The sequence below is a fragment of the Ranitomeya imitator genome, chromosome 3 (genome assembly GCF_032444005.1).
Source record: "Ranitomeya imitator isolate aRanImi1 chromosome 3, aRanImi1.pri, whole genome shotgun sequence".
Taxonomy (NCBI): Eukaryota; Metazoa; Chordata; class Amphibia; order Anura; family Dendrobatidae; genus Ranitomeya; species Ranitomeya imitator.
In genome coordinates, this window is record NC_091284.1 from 16,093,451 (window position 1) to 16,110,126 (window position 16,676).

Consider the following 16,676-nt stretch of genomic DNA (forward strand, 5'->3'; position numbering starts at 1 on the left):
CAGTCGGGGTGGGCCGTGGCGTAGAGCAGGCAGTCGGGGTGGGCCGTGACGTAGAGCAGGCAGTCGGGGTGGACCGTGGCGTAGAGCAGGCAGTCGGGGTGGGCCGTGACGTAGAGCAGGCAGTCGGGGTGGGCCGCGACGTAGAGCAGGCAGTCGGGGTGGGCCGCGGCGTAGAGCAGGCAGTCGGGGTGGGCCGCGGCGTAGAGCAGGGGTGGGTGCTGTATATACCCTGAGGTTGGTGGGGTCCTTATATATCTGAAGCCCGCGTAGTGACTGACGCCCGGCAGCTCTTTACCCCGTTTGGCGCCTGACACATAAATTATTAAAAATGTTTCATTTTTCTCCCATAGTAAGAAGCAGAGACGTCGGCCGGAGGAACTCCATCACCATCATAGTGATGAGCATCTTGTGAGTGCAGGGACTGATTCATGTAGTGTGTGACGCTGGGCGCAGCGGGGGGCGCGTGTATCCTCTGTGCCCATCCTGGGGTGCGATGCAATATTAGGGGCCACGTTATAGACATCCTTACAAAGTACAAAGAAAGTAACATCCTAGAAAAAAAAGCCAAATAATAACAAGATAACAAACTTTATTAAATGCGATTATACAGATCAAACGAGACAAAGGTCAGAAAACACCAATGTGCACCCGAGGCTCATTAGAGATCTCTATGGGGGATAAAATTGCAGTGATTGAGCGCGCTCAGTAGAGATCTCAATGGCGGGACACCATTGCAGTGATTGAGCGCGCTCAGTAGAGATCCCAATGGCGGGACACCATTGCAGTGATTGAGCGCGCTCAGTAGAGATCTCTATGGCGGGACACCATTGCAGTGATTGAGCGCGCTCAGTAGAGATCTCTATGGCGGGACATCATTGCAGTGATTGAGCGCGCTCAGTAGAGATCTCTATGGCAGGACATCATTGCAGTGATTGAGCGCGCTCAGTAGAGATCTCTATGGCGGGACACAATTGCAGTGATTGAGCGCGCTCAGTAGAGATCTCTATGGGGGGACACAATTGCAGTGATTGAGCGCGCTCAGTAGAGATCTCTATGGGGGGACACAATTGCAGTGATTGAGCGCGCTCAGTAGAGATCTCTATGGCGGGACAGCATTGCAGTGATTGAGCGCGCTCAGTAGAGATCTCTATGGCAGGACACAATTGCAGTGATTGAGCGCGCTCAGTAGAGATCTCTATGGCGGGACACAATTGCAGTGATTGAGCGCGCTCAGTAGAGATCTCTATGGGGGGACACAATTGCAGTGATTGAGCGCGCTCAGTAGAGATCTCCATGGCAGGACACAATTGCAGTGATTGAGCGCGCTCAGTAGAGATCTCTATGGTGGGACACAATTGCAGTGATTGAGAACGCTCAGTAGAGATCTCTATGGTGGGATACAATTGCAGTGATTGAGCGCGCTCAGTAGAGATCTGTTATGCTGTGCTATCAGGCAACACAGTGTGCAGTAATCAGCGCACATACAGTGATATGGCAATAACCCAAAAACAATAGAACAAGCTCTGAGACGTGGAATCTCTGCAGACTGCAATACCTGAACCTATCCTCACACAACTGGAAGCAGCAGTGGATTGCGCCTATCCACTACCTATGCAACTCGACACTGCCTGAGGAGCTGACTAGCCTGAAGATAGAAATACAAGCCTGACTTGCCTCAGAGAAATACCCCAAAGGAATAGGCAGCCCCCCACATATAATGACTGTTAGCAAGATGAAAAGACAAAACGTAGGAATGAAATAGATTCAGCAAAGTGAGGCCCGATATTCTAGACAGAGCGAGGATAGCAAAGAGAACTATGCAGTCTACAAAAAACCCTAAAGCAGAACCACGCAAAGGGGGGCAAAAAGACCCACCGTGCCGAACTAACGGCACGGCGGTGCACCCTTTGCGTCTCAGAGCTTCCAGCAAAAGAGAATAGCACAGCTGGACAGAAAAAACGGAAACAAAAACAAAGTAACACTTATCTAGCAGAGCAGCAGGCCACAGGAAAGATGCAGTAGCTCAGATCCAACACTGGAACATTGACAAGGAGCAAGGAAGACAGACTCAGGTGGAGCTAAATAGCAAGGCAGCCAACGAGCTCACCAAAACACCTGAGGGAGGAAGCCCAGAGGCTGCAATACCACTTGTGACCACAGGAGTGAATTCAGCCACAGAATTCACAACAGTACCCCCCCCTTGAGGAGGGGTCACTGAACCCTCACCAGAACCCCCAGGCCGACCAGGATGAGCCACATGAAAGGCACGAACAAGATCTGGGGCATGGACATCAGAGGCAAAACCCCAGGAATTATCCTCCTGAGCATAACCCTTCCATTTGACCAGATACTGGAGTTTCCGTCTAGAGACACGAGAATCCAAAATTTTCTCCACAATATACTCCAATTCCCCCTCCACCAAAACAGGGGCAGGAGGCTCCACAGATGGAACCATAGGTGCCACGTATCTTCTCAACAACGACCTATGGAATACATTATGTATGGAAAAGGAGTCTGGGAGGGTCAGACGAAAAGACACCGGATTGAGAATCTCAGAAATCCTATACGGACCAATAAAACGAGGTTTAAATTTAGGAGAGGAAACCTTCATAGGAATATGACGAGAAGATAACCAAACCAGATCCCCAACACGAAGTCGGGGACCCACACGGCGTCTACGATTAGCGAAAAGCTGAGCCTTCTCCTGGGACAAGGTCAAATTGTCCACTACCTGAGTCCAGATCTGCTGCAACCTGTCCACCACAGAATCCACACCAGGACAGTCCGAAGACTCAACCTGTCCTGAAGAGAAACGAGGATGGAACCCAGAATTGCAGAAAAATGGAGAGACCAAGGTAGCCGAGCTGGCCCGATTATTAAGGGCGAACTCAGCCAACGGCAAAAATGACACCCAATCATCCTGGTCAGCAGAAACAAAACATCTCAGATATGTTTCCAAGGTCTGATTGGTTCGTTCGGTCTGGCCATTAGTCTGAGGATGGAAGGCCGAGGAAAAAGATAGGTCAATGCCCATCCTAGCACAAAAGGCTCGCCAGAACCTCGAGACAAACTGGGAACCTCTGTCAGAAACAATATTCTCAGGAATGCCATGCAAACGAACCACATGCTGGAAGAACAAAGGCACCAAATCAGAGGAGGAAGGCAATTTAACCAAGGGCACCAGATGGACCATTTTAGAAAAGCGATCACAGACCACCCAAATGACCGACATCTTTTGAGAAACGGGAAGGTCAGAAATGAAATCCATCGAAATATGTGTCCAAGGCCTCTTCGGGACCGGCAAGGGCAAAAGCAACCCACTGGCACGTGAACAGCAGGGCTTAGCCCTAGCACAAATCCCACAGGACTGCACAAAAGCACGCACATCCCGTGACAGAGATGGCCACCAGAAGGATCTAGCCACTAACTCTCTGGTACCAAAGATTCCTGGATGACCAGCCAGCACCGAACAATGAAGTTCAGAGATAACTTTACTAGTCCACCTATCAGGGACGAACAGTTTCTCGGCCGGACAACGATCAGGTTTATTAGCCTGAAATTTCTGCAACACTCTCCGCAAATCAGGAGAGATGGCAGACACAATGACTCCTTCCTTGAGGATACTCGCCGGCTCAGATAACCCCGGAGAGTCGGGCACAAAACTCCTAGACAGAGCATCCGCCTTCACATTTTTAGAGCCCGGAAGGTACGAAATCACAAAATCAAAACGAGCAAAAAATAACGACCAACGGGCCTGTCTAGGATTCAAGCGCTTGGCAGACTCGAGATAAGTAAGATTCTTATGATCAGTCAATACCACCACGCGATGCTTAGCTCCCTCAAGCCAATGACGCCACTCCTCGAATGCCCACTTCATGGCCAGCAACTCTCGGTTGCCCACATCATAATTACGCTCAGCAGCAGAAAATTTCCTGGAAAAGAAAGCACATGGTTTCAACACTGAGCAACCAGAACCTCTCTGTGACAAAACCGCCCCTGCTCCAATCTCAGAAGCATCAACCTCGACCTGGAACGGAAGAGAAACATCTGGTTGACACAACACAGGGGCACAGCAAAAACGACGCTTCAACTCCTGAAAAGCTTCCACGGCAGCAGAAGACCAATTAACCAAATCAGCACCCTTCTTGGTCAAATCGGTCAATGGTCTGGCAATGCTAGAAAAATTACAGATGAAGCGACGATAAAAATTAGCAAAGCCCAGGAATTTCTGCAGACTTTTCAGAGATGTCGGCTGAGTCCAATCCTGGATGGCCTGGACCTTAACCGGATCCATCTCGATAGTAGAAGGGGAAAAGATGAACCCCAAAAATGAAACTTTCTGCACACCGAAGAGACACTTTGATCCCTTCACGAACAAGGAATTAGCACGCAGTACCTGGAAAACCATTCTGACTTGCTTCACATGAGAGTCCCAATCATCTGAGAAGATCAAAATGTCATCCAAGTAAACAATCAGGAATTTATCCAGATACTCACGAAAGATGTCATGCATAAAAGACTGAAAAACAGATGGAGCATTGGCAAGTCCGAACGGCATCACCAGATACTCAAAATGACCCTCGGGCGTATTAAATGCCGTTTTCCATTCATCTCCCTGCCTGATTCTCACCAGATTATACGCACCACGAAGATCAATCTTAGTAAACCAACTAGCCCCCTTAATCCGAGCAAACAAGTCAGATATCAATGGCAAGGGATACTGAAACTTAACAGTGATCTTATTAAGAAGGCGGCAATCAATACACGGTCTTAGCGAACCATCCTTTTTGGCTACAAAAAAGAACCCTGCTCCCAGTGGTGATGACGATGGGCGAATATGTCCCTTCTCCAGGGATTCTTTCACATAACTGCGCATAGCGGTGTGTTCAGGCACGGACAAATTAAATAAACGACCCTTAGGGAATTTACTACCAGGAATCAAATTGATAGCACAATCACAATTCCTATGCGGAGGTAGGGCATCGGACTTGGGCTCTTCAAATACATCCTGAAAGTCAGACAAGAACTCTGGGATGTCAGAAGGAATGGATGACGAAAGAGACAAAAATGGAACACCACCATGTACTCCCTGACAACCCCAGCTGGTTACCGACATAGAATTCCAATCCAATACTGGATTATGGGTTTGTAGCCATGGCAACCCCAACACGACCACATCATGCAGATTATGCAGTACCAGAAAGCGAATAACTTCCTGATGTGCAGGAGCCATGCACATGGTCAGCTGGGCCCAGTACTGAGGCTTATTCTTGGCCAAAGGTGTAGCATCAATTCCTCTCAACGGAATAGGACACCGCAAAGGCTCCAAGAAAAATCCACAACTTTTAACATAATCCAAATCCATCAGATTCAGGGCAGCGCCTGAATCCACAAACGCCATGACAGAATATGATGACAAAGAGCATATCAAGGTAATGGACAGAAGGAATTTGGACTGTACAGTACCTATGACGGCAGACCTAGCGGACCGCTTAGTGCGCTTAGGACAATCGGAAATAGCATGAGTGGAATCACCACAGTAGAAACACAGTCTGTTCAGACGTCTGTGTTCTTGCCGTTCAACTTTAGTCATAGTCCTGTCGCACTGCATAGGCTCAGGTTTACTCTCAGACAATACCGCCAGATGGTGCACAGATTTACGCTCGCGCAAGCGACGACCGATCTGAATGGCCAAGGACATAGACTCATTCAAACCAGCAGGCATAGGAAATCCCACCATGACATCCTTAAGAGCTTCAGAGAGACCCTTTCTGAACAAAGCTGCCAGCGCAGATTCATTCCACAGAGTGAGTACTGACCACTTCCTAAATTTCTGACAATATACTTCTACATCATCCTGACCCTGGCATAAAGCCAGCAAATTTTTCTCAGCCTGATCCACTGAATTAGGCTCATCGTAAAGCAATCCAAGCGCCTGGAAAAACGCATCAACATTACTCAATGCAGGGTCTCCTGGCGCAAGAGAAAACGCCCAGTCCTGTGGGTCGCCGCGCAAAAAAGAAATAATAATCAAAACCTGTTGAATAGGATTACCAGAAGAATGAGGTTTCAAGGCCAGAAATAGCTTACAATTATTTTTGAAGCTCAGGAACTTAGTTCTGTCACCAAAAAACAAATCAGGAATAGGAATTCTTGGTTCCAGCATAGATTTCTGATCAATTGTATCTTGAATCTTTTGTACATTTATAACGAGATTATCCATTGAGGAGCACAGAGCCTGAATATCCATGTCCACAGCTGTGTCCTGAAGCACTCTAATGTCTAGGGGAAAAAAAAAAAAACTGAAGACAGAGCTGAGGAAAAAAAAATGATGTCAGGACTTCTTTTTTCCCTCTATTGAGAATCATTGGTTATGGCTCCTTGTACTGTTATGCTGTGCTATCAGGCAACACAGTGTGCAGTAATCAGCGCACATACAGTGATATGGCAATAACCCAAAAACAATAGAACAAGCTCTGAGACGTGGAATCTCTGCAGACTGCACACCTGAACCTATCCTAACACAACTAAAAGCAGCAGTGGATTGCGCCTAACACTACCTATGCAACTCGGCACTGCCTGAGGAGCTGACTAGCCTGAAGATAGAAATACAAGCCTGACTTGCCTCAGAGAAATACCCCAAAGGAATAGGCAGCCCCCCACATATAATGACTGTTAGCAAGATGAAAAGACAAAACGTAGGAATGAAATAGATTCAGCAAAGTGAGGCCCGATATTCTAGACAGAGCGAGTATAGCAAAGAGAACTATGCAGTCTACAAAAAACCCTAAAGCAGAACCACGCAAAGGGGGGCAAAAAGACCCACCGTGCCGAACTAACGGCACGGCGGTACACCCTTTGCGTCTCAGAGCTTCCAGCAAAAGAGAATAGCACAGCTGGACAGAAAAAACGGAAACAAAAACAAAGTAACACTTATCTAGCAGAGCAGCAGGCCACAGGAAAGATGCAGTAGCTCAGATCCAACACTGGAACATTGACAAGGAGCAAGGAAGACAGACTCAGGTGGAGTTAAATAGCAAGGCAGCCAACGAGCTCACCAAAACACCTGAGGGAGGAAGCCCAGAGACTGCAATACCACTTGTGACCACAGGAGTGAATTCAGCCACAGAATTCACAACAGAGATCTCTATGGTGGGATACAATTGCAGTGATTGAGCGCGCTCAGTAGAGATCTCTATGGCAGGACACAATTGCAGTGATTGAGCGCGCTCAGTAGAGATCTCTATGGCGGGACACAATTGCAGTGATTGAGCGCGCTCCTTTTAAAAGTGTTTGAAATTGTTTCTCACTATTGAGAACAGACTAATGAAAATGTGGAGAAACGCAACACAAGCCACGCACACGTCCCATCACCAGCACCGAGCCGCGCACACGTCCCGTCACCAGCACCGAGCCATGCACACCTCCTATCATCACCAAGCCACGCACACCTCCTATCATCACCAAGCCACGCACACGTCCTATCACCAGCACCGAGCCACGCACACCTCCTATCATTAGCACAGAGCCATGCATACATCCTATAACCAGCACCGAGCCACGCACACGTCCTATCACCAGCACCGAGCCACGCATGCATCCTATAAACAGCACCAAGCCGCGCACACGTCCCAGCACCGAGCCACGCACACGTCCTATCACCAGCACCGAGCCACGCACACGTCCCAGAACCGAGCCGCTCACACCTCCTATCACCAGCACAGAGCCGCGCACAACTCCTATCACCAGCACCAAGCCACGTACACCTTCTATCATTACCACCGAGCCACGCACATGAGCTATCAGCAGCAGCGGCACATCCGGAAATAAGGGAAGATAACAAGCAGATAAGGAGAGTGTATATTATACATTGCAGTCCATAGGTTACACAATCACAGGAGCCGAATATCAGCGCACGATAAGTAATGTATGTACACAGTGACTGCACCAGCAGAATAGTGAGTGCAGCTCAGGAGTATAATACAGGATGTAACTCAGGGTCAGTAATGTAATATATGTACACAGTGACTGCACCAGCAGAATAGTGAGCGCAACTCTGGGGTATAATACAGGGTGTAACTCAGGATCAGTAATGTAATGTATGTACACAGTGACTGCACCAGCAGAATAGTGAGTGCAGCTCTGGAGTATAATACAGGATGTAACTCAGGATCAGTAATGTAATGTATGTACACAGTGACTGCACCAGCAGAATAGTGAGTGCAGCTCTGGAGTATAATACAGGATGTAACTCAGGATCAGTAATGTAATGTATGTACACAGTGACTGCACCAGCAGAATAGTGAGTGCAGCTCTGGAGTATAATACAGGATGTAACTCAGGATCAGTAATGTAATGTATGTACACAGTGACTGCACCAGCAGAATAGTGAGTGCAGCTCTGGAGTATAATACAGGATGTAACTCAGGATCAGTAATGTAATGTATGTGCACAGTGACTGCACCAGCAGAATAGTGAGTGCAGCTCTGGAGTATAATACAGGATGTAACTCAGGATCAGTAATGTAATGTATGTACACAGTGACTGCACCAGCAGAATAGTGAGTGCAGCTCAGGAGTATAATACAGGATGTAACTCAGGGTCAGTAATGTAATGTATGTGCACAGTGACTGCACCAGCAGAATAGTGAGTGCAGCTCTGGAGTATAATACAGGATGTAACTCAGGATCAGTAATGTAATGTATGTACACAGTGACTGCACCAGCAGAATAGTGAGTGCAGCTCAGGAGTATAATACAGGATGTAACTCAGGGTCAGTAATGTAATATATGTACACAGTGACTGCACCAGCAGAATAGTGAGCGCAGCTCTGGGGTATAATACAGAGTGTAACTCAGGATCAGTAATGTAATGTATGTGCACAGTGACTGCACCAGCAGAATAGTGAGTGCAGCTCTGGAGTATAATACAGGATGTAACTCAGGATCAGTAATGTAATGTATGTACACAGTGACTGCACCAGCAGAATAGTGAGTGCAGCTCAGGAGTATAATACAGGATGTAACTCAGGATCAGTAATGTAATGTATGTACACAGTGACTGCACCAGCAGAATAGTGAGCGCAGCTCTGGGGTATAATACAGGATGTAACTCAGGATCAGTAATGTAATGTATGTACACAGTGACTGCACCAGCAGAATAGTGAATGCAGCTCTGGAGAATAATACATGAGGTAACTCAGGATCAGTAATGTATGTACACAGTGACTGCACCAGCCGAATAGTGAGTGCAGCTCTGGAGTATAATACAGGATGTAACTCAGGGTCAGTAATGTAATGTATGTACACAGTGACTGCACCAGCAGAATAGTGAGCGCAGCTCTGGGGTATAATACAGGATGTAACTCAGGATCAGTAATGTAATGTATGTACACAGTGACTGCACCAGCAGAATAGTGACTGCAGCTCTGGAGTATAATACAGGATGTAACTCAGGATCAGTAATGTATGTACACAGTGACTGCACCAGCAGAATAGTGAGTGCAGCTCTGGGGTATAATACAGGATGTAACTCAGGATCAGTAATGTAATGTATGTACATAGTGACTGCACCAGCAGAATAGTGAGTGCAGCTCTGGAGTATAATACAGGATGTAACTCAGGATCAGTAATGTAATGTATGTACATAGTGACTGCACCAGCAGAATAGTGAGTGCAGCTCTGGAGTATAATACAGGATGTAACTCAGGATCAGTAATGTAATATATGTACATAGTGACTGCACCAGCAGAATAGTGAGTGCAGCTCTGGAGTATAATACAGGATGTAACTCAGGATCAGTAATGTAATGTATGTACACAGTGACTGCACCAGCAGAATAGTGAGCGCAGCTCTGGGGTATACTACAGGATGTAACTCAGGATCAGTAATGTAATGTATGTACACAGTGACTGCACCAGCAGAATAGTGAGTGCAGCTCTGGGGTATAATACAGGATGTAACTCAGCATCAGTACTGTAATGTATGTACACAGTGACTGCACCAGCAGAATAGTGAGTGCAGATCTGGGGTATAATACAGGATGTAACTCAGGATCAGTAATGTAATGTATGTACACAGTGACTGCACCAGCAGAATAGTGAGTGCAGCTCTGGGGTATAATACAGGATGTAACTCAGGATCAGTACACGGTCAGTAGTGTACAGGGTGCACATACTTTCATTTATGAGGCTGCGGGGCTGTATTAGTAATGTAGTATTGTAGGGGGGTCTCCTTGGATGCCGGAGTCGCTCGTGTTGCGGGGTCCCGGCCTCTTAGCACGGTGTTCTCTGTAATTCCCCCTCTCCCTTTTCACCTCCTGTAACGTTTCTTCTTCCACAGTCTCGTCCTCCTTGTTCTGCTAAACATCACTCTGTTCATCAAGTTGTCCAAGATCGAACAGGCCGCGCAGTCCTTCTACCACGTCCACGTCCAGCAGGAGAAGTTGACCAAGTGAGTAGATGCCCAGAGTGACTTGTTATCGCACAGACAACTGTGTCTCATAATCCCCCGCCATCCCCTAAACCTGGCATGGAACGGGCAGCCACTTGCCTTCCTGATTGGAGCGGGGGTCTCTATCCTGCGGACCCCTGCCTCCCTGCTGTCAGTTCCCTGCGGTCTAGGTCACCCTGATGTAGGGCGATTTGACAGCATCGTGGGAGACAGATCTTGTCCTGGTCTGGGGGTCCAGGCTACTGTAAGGTCTGCAGAGATGTGGGGTCATGAGTGACCATTGTCTTGTTGGAGTGATGGACGCCACCCCTGCTGCCAGTCTGCTCCAGTCCCTCCATATTCTGTGTCCTCAGGTTACACCCCAGTGCGGGCGCCCAGGGAGAAGATGCCCCCCGCAGGAAAGGGCCGGGAGTCGCGCTGAAAGGCGTCCTGAAGGACTCCATCACTACCCTGGAGCAGGTACCCGCACCGTGCGTCCATTCACTGACAGCAAGCACCTCGTAAACGCCGAGAATCTTATCAGAGGAGTCTTTGAATGTGGTGGTCTGTACTGATGGGTTGGGGTCCGGCATGGATCCATTGGGAAGCTCTAGTCGTCTCAGGTCATCTAATCGCCACCATTTCTCTCTCCTCTTCAGCTGAAGAGCTCCCTCCTCATCCTCCAGAAGAGCTTCGACCTCCTCAACAAGTCCAAGCAAGAAGAGGATTCTGGGAGTTAGCAAGATGCAATATGGCCGCTTAAAGGGGCGCGGTGACTGCTGGTTGCCCGTCATCCTCTTCTCCCAGCGAGGAGCGTCCGGCAGTTTACAGCCTTCCATTCTTCTCCGAAGCTGCTAGATTTTTAGGATTGTCCAGGATTAGTAAAGATGGACGCTTTCCCGCAGAAACGGCTCCACATCTGTCCACAGAGCTGCAGTACCAGTCACCGCCACATAAAGGGGTGGCGCTGCTTCTGGAAGATTGCAACTGTGTTTTTCTAATCCTGGAAAACTTCTGTAAATATATTTATAATGATTTTTTTTTTTTTTTTGTACGATCTGATGATTTCTCAGGTTTTAGTCTAATTCTTCCCCTTCTTCCCCACGGTGGAAGTGTCCCAACCTTTGACGATGGGGGACGCTCTCTGCCCCCGCTCAGGGCTCATGGTTGTGCACCTTGTCTGTATACGACCTTTTTATGTGTGTAAATACGATGTGTGATGTTTACGAAGAGACTATTTAAATTAAAGGAAATGTTTTCTACTTCGAGTCTCAGTCTGAGCGAAGGATTACAAGGGGACCCCCGGCAGATGAACCCATCCCCCATCTTATGCGGTAATGGCAGAATAGTGAATGCAGCTCTGGATGGGATCGGATAACAACACACGAAGAAGCCACTGAATAGTGAATGCAGCTCTGGACGGGATCGGATAATAACACACGAAGAAGCCACTGAATAGTGAATGCAGCTCCGGAAAATAATACATGATATACCATTTTTTTTTTTTTTTTTTGTCACATCCAGAGCTGCATTTCCCAGTTCTGCGGTTTCATCCTGATTTATACTCCTGACCCATCCAGAGCTGCATTCATTATTTTTCTTATTTGGTACTCCAATTGCATCCAAAGCTGCACTCACAATTTAGCCGTTGCTGCATTTACCATCCTTCTCTTACATTGTCCAATACACCAGTCATCAAGAGCTGTATTCATTATTCAGCTTTTACATTATGCTTTATACTCCAGTCCCATCCAAAGTTGGCATTTACTAACATGTTCTTCTGTTTCATCCTATACACTAGTAGCTTCCAGAGCTGCAATCACTATTCCTACTTGTACTACTCCTCCGTCACATCCAGAGCTGCATTTACAATTCTTTAGTTGAATGATGCACTAGTTACATCCAATATCTGATTGGGCGCGGTTGGTCTCCGTGGTTAGGTTTGTACTGGACCCTCTGCAGACAATATGGAGAAAGCCACTGTGCAAAAGTTTTAGGCAGCTGCAGGAAAGAACTGACGTAGAGCGTCTAGAGGTCTAATTGTGAAATCTGTTACGTTCTCATTCACATTGAAGCATGGATCACGAGGAGCACAATTTAGCTCCTTGCCCTCCAGATAGCCCTTAACTGCAAACCCCTATGCAAACAGGTAGTTAAAGTTGGTCATCTGATAGATCACAGACACCATTCCATTCCTCCACTTTCAGAAGAATGAGGTAGATAACATATTTATGGTCCTTGCCTGCCTGTGTCGCAGAACTGGAAGGCAAACAACTTTAAGCTGCTTTGTCCTGTTTTGCAAGTTATGAATATTGAGGTTTTTATAAACAGCACAGACAACTTTAAGCTGCTTTGTCCTGTTTTGCAAGTTATGAATATAGAGGTTTTTATAAACAGCACAGACATGACCGGAAATATGACTCTGATATCTGAGTCGTTGGGATTGTAACACATTGTCTTGCATCACTGGACAATGGCGGCAGCACCTCCCAAATTAATACCGCTCAGATGGATGATGCTATCCATGCCACGTCTCCTATCTATAGAAAGGTGATATTGTGATAGGAAGAGTGGCCATAATATCTTCCACCATGGACCTCCATGGGCGAAGATATCATAGAAGTTTGGAATCCCTAATTTCTGTCTCATGTGGTCTTGGACAGACAGGCTTTGAGATCAGGGCTCCGGATCATCACTTCCAGGATTCCTCGCTCTTCTTTACGCTGAAAATCATTCTTCTTTTACTCAGTGCTGTACATCCACGTCCAATGCACATCTGTCAAGTCGTCGGCTCCTGGTCTGTGACTGTGGCACCCGGGTGGGTATACCTTGCATATAAAGGTATATGCATCTTCAGTTACTTGCTGCGGTTTTGCAGATGATCGGGTTATGCAGGTGAGGTCCAGTGTGATGACATCAGCCACATGCGCCAGTGTACAGGATGCAGAGTGAAAGGAAGAGGCTACTGCCGCTCACCAGGGGCGTGGGATAAGATTATCTTTATATTGGCTGAGCACAGAGAGGATTACTATATACAGGCTCAGAGGGGGCACTACTACTATATTGAAGCTCAGAGGTGGCACTATTACTATATGGAGGGACAGAGGGGGCACTATTGCTATATGGAGGCTCAGAGGGGGCACTATTACTATATGGAGGTGCAGAAGGGGCACTATTACTATATGGAGGGACAGAGGGGACACTATTACTATATGGAGGGACAGAGGGGACACTATTACTATATGGAGGTGCAGGAGGGGCACTATTACTATATGGAGGGACAGAGGGGCACTATTACTATATTGAAGCTCAGAGGGGGCACTATTACTATATGGAGGTGCAGGAGGGGCACTATTACTATATGGAGGGACAGAGGGGGCACTATTACTATATTGAAGCTCAGAGGGGGCACTATTACTATATGGAGGGACAGAGGGGACACTATTACTATATGGAGGGACAGAGGGGACACTATTACTATATGGAGGTGCAGGAGGGGCACTATTACTATATGGAGGGACAGAGGGGGCACTATTACTATATTGAAGCTCAGAGGGGGCACTATTACTATATGGAGGTGCAGGAGGGGCACTATTACTATATGGAGGGACAGAGGGGGCACTATTACTATATTGAAGCTCAGAGGGGGCACTATTACTATACAGAGTGCACAGAGGGGGCACTATTACTATATGGAGGCTCAGAGGGGCCGCTATTACTATATGCAGGGACAGAGGGGGCACTATTACTATATGGAGACTCAGAGGGGACACTATTACTATATGGAGGTATAGAGAGAGCAGTATTACTATATGGAGGCTCAGAGGGGACACTATTACTATATGGAGGCTCAGAGGGGCACTATTACTATATGGAGGGACAGAGGGGGCACTATTACTATTTTGAGGCTTAGAGGGTCACTGTTACTATATGGAGGCTCAGAGGGGGCACTATTACTATATGAAGGCTCAGAGATTACACAATTACTATGTGGGGGCTCAGAGGGGTCACTATTACTATATGGAGGCTCAGAGGGGCACTATTACTATATTGAGGCTCATAGGGGTCACTATTACTATATGGAGGCTCAGAGGGGCACTATTACTATATGGAGGGACAGAGGGGGGACTATTACTATTTTGAGGTTTAGAGGGTCACTGTTACTATATGGAGGCTCAGAGGGGGCACTATTACTATATTGAGGCTCAGAGGGGGCACTATTACTATATGAAGGCTCAGAGATTACACAATTACTATGTGGGGGCTCAGAGGGGTCACTATTACTATATGGAGGCTCAGAGGGGGCACTTACTATATTGAGGCTCAGAGGGGTCACTATTACTATATGGAGGCTCACAGGGGCACTATTATATGGAGGGCTCAGAGGGGCACTATTACTAAATGTAGGCTCAGAGGGGGCACTATTATTATATGGAGGCTCAGAGGGGGCACTATTACTATATGGAGGCTCAGATGGGGCACTATTACTATATGGAGGCTCAGAGGGTCACTATTACTATATTGAGGCTCATAGGGGTCACTATTACTATATGGATGCTCAGAGGGGGCACTATTACTATATGGAGGGACAGAGGGGGCACTATTACTATATTGAGGCTCAGAGGGGTTACTATTACTATATGGAGGCTCAGAGGGGGCACTATCACTATATGGAGGCTCAGATGGGTCACTATTACTATATGAAGGCTCAGAGGGAGCACTATTACTATATTGAGGTATAGAGGGAGCACTATTACTATATGGAGGCTCACAGGAGTCACTATTACTATAAGGAGGGACAGAGGGGTCACTATTACTATATGGAGGCTTAGAGGGGGCACTATTACTATATGAAGGTATAGAGGGGGCACTATTACTATATGGAGGGACAGAGGGGCACTATTACTATACAGAGTGCACAGAGGGGGCACTATTACTATATGGAGGCTCAGAGGGGGCACTATCACTATATGGAGGCTCAGATGGGTCACTATTACTATATGGAGGCTCAGATGGAGCACTATTACTATATGGAGGGACAGAGGGGCACTATTACTATACACAGTGCACAGAGGGGGCACTATTACTATATGGAGGCTCAGAGGGGGCACTATCACTATATGGAGGCTCAGATGGGTCACTATTACTATATGGAGGCTCAGAGGGGGCACTATCACTATATGGAGGCTCAGAGTGGTCACCATTACTATATGGAGGCTAAGAGGGGTCACTATTACTATACACAGTGCACAGAGGGGGCACTATTACTCTATGGAGGCTCAGAGGGGTCACTATTACTATATGGAGGCACAGGTGGCATTATTTCTATATGGAGGCTCAGAGGGGGCACTATTACTATATAGAATCACAGAGGGAGCACTATTACTATCTGGAGGCACAGAGCGGGCACTATTACTATTTGGATGGAGGCTCAGAGGGGTCACTATTACTATATGGAGGCTCAGAGGGGGCATTATTACTATATAAAAGCACAGAGGGGGCACTATTACTATCTGGAGGCACAGAGGGGACACTATTACTATATGGAGGCTCAGAGGGGGCACTATTACTATATGGAGGCTCAGAGGGGGCATTATTACTATATAAAAGCACAGAGGGGGCACTATTACTATCTGGAGGCACAGAGGGGGCACTATTACTATTTGGAGGCACAGAGGGGGCACTATTACTATATGGAGGCACAGAGGGGGCACTATTACTATTTGGAGGCACAGAGAGGGCACTATTACTATCTGGAGGCACAGAGAGGGCACTATTACTATCTGGAGGCACAGAGGGGACACTATTACTATATGGAGGCTCAGAGGGGGCACTATTACTATATGGAGGTACAGAGCGGGCATTATTACTATATAGAAGCACATAGGGAGCACTATTACTATCTGGAGGCACAGAGGGGGCACTATTACTATTTGGAGGCACAGAGGGGCACTATTACTATATGGAGGCACAGAGGGGGTACTATTACTATCTGGAGGTACAGAGAGGGCACTATTACTATGTGGAGGCACAGAGGGGGCACTATTACTATCTGGAGGCTCAGAGGGGGCACTGTTACTATATGGAGGCACAGAGGGGGCATTATTACTATATAGAAGCACAGAGGGGGCACTATTACTATCTGGAGGCTCAGAGGGGGCACTGTTACTATATGGAGGCACAGAGGGGGCATTATTACTATATAGAAGCACAGAGGGGGCACTATTACTATATGGAGGCACAGAG

At 47.2% G+C, this 16,676-nt stretch overlaps 1 protein-coding gene across 2 annotated transcripts in view; it reads left to right on the top strand.

The window, feature by feature from the left end:
• The window catches only part of GRAMD1C (GRAM domain containing 1C), a 147,740-nt gene extending 136,048 nt beyond the window's left edge, over positions 1 to 11,692 (top strand). For both annotated transcript variants that reach the window (XM_069760544.1, XM_069760543.1), the window contains 4 exons: positions 351 to 408; positions 10,341 to 10,451; positions 10,805 to 10,910; positions 11,090 to 11,692. In XM_069760544.1, coding sequence (XP_069616645.1) covers positions 351 to 408; positions 10,341 to 10,451; positions 10,805 to 10,910; positions 11,090 to 11,170 — 356 coding nt within the window. In that variant the 3' untranslated portion in view covers positions 11,171 to 11,692. The remainder of the gene's footprint in view (positions 1 to 350; positions 409 to 10,340; positions 10,452 to 10,804; positions 10,911 to 11,089) is intronic.
• Positions 11,693 to 16,676: the final 4,984 nt, after the last annotated feature.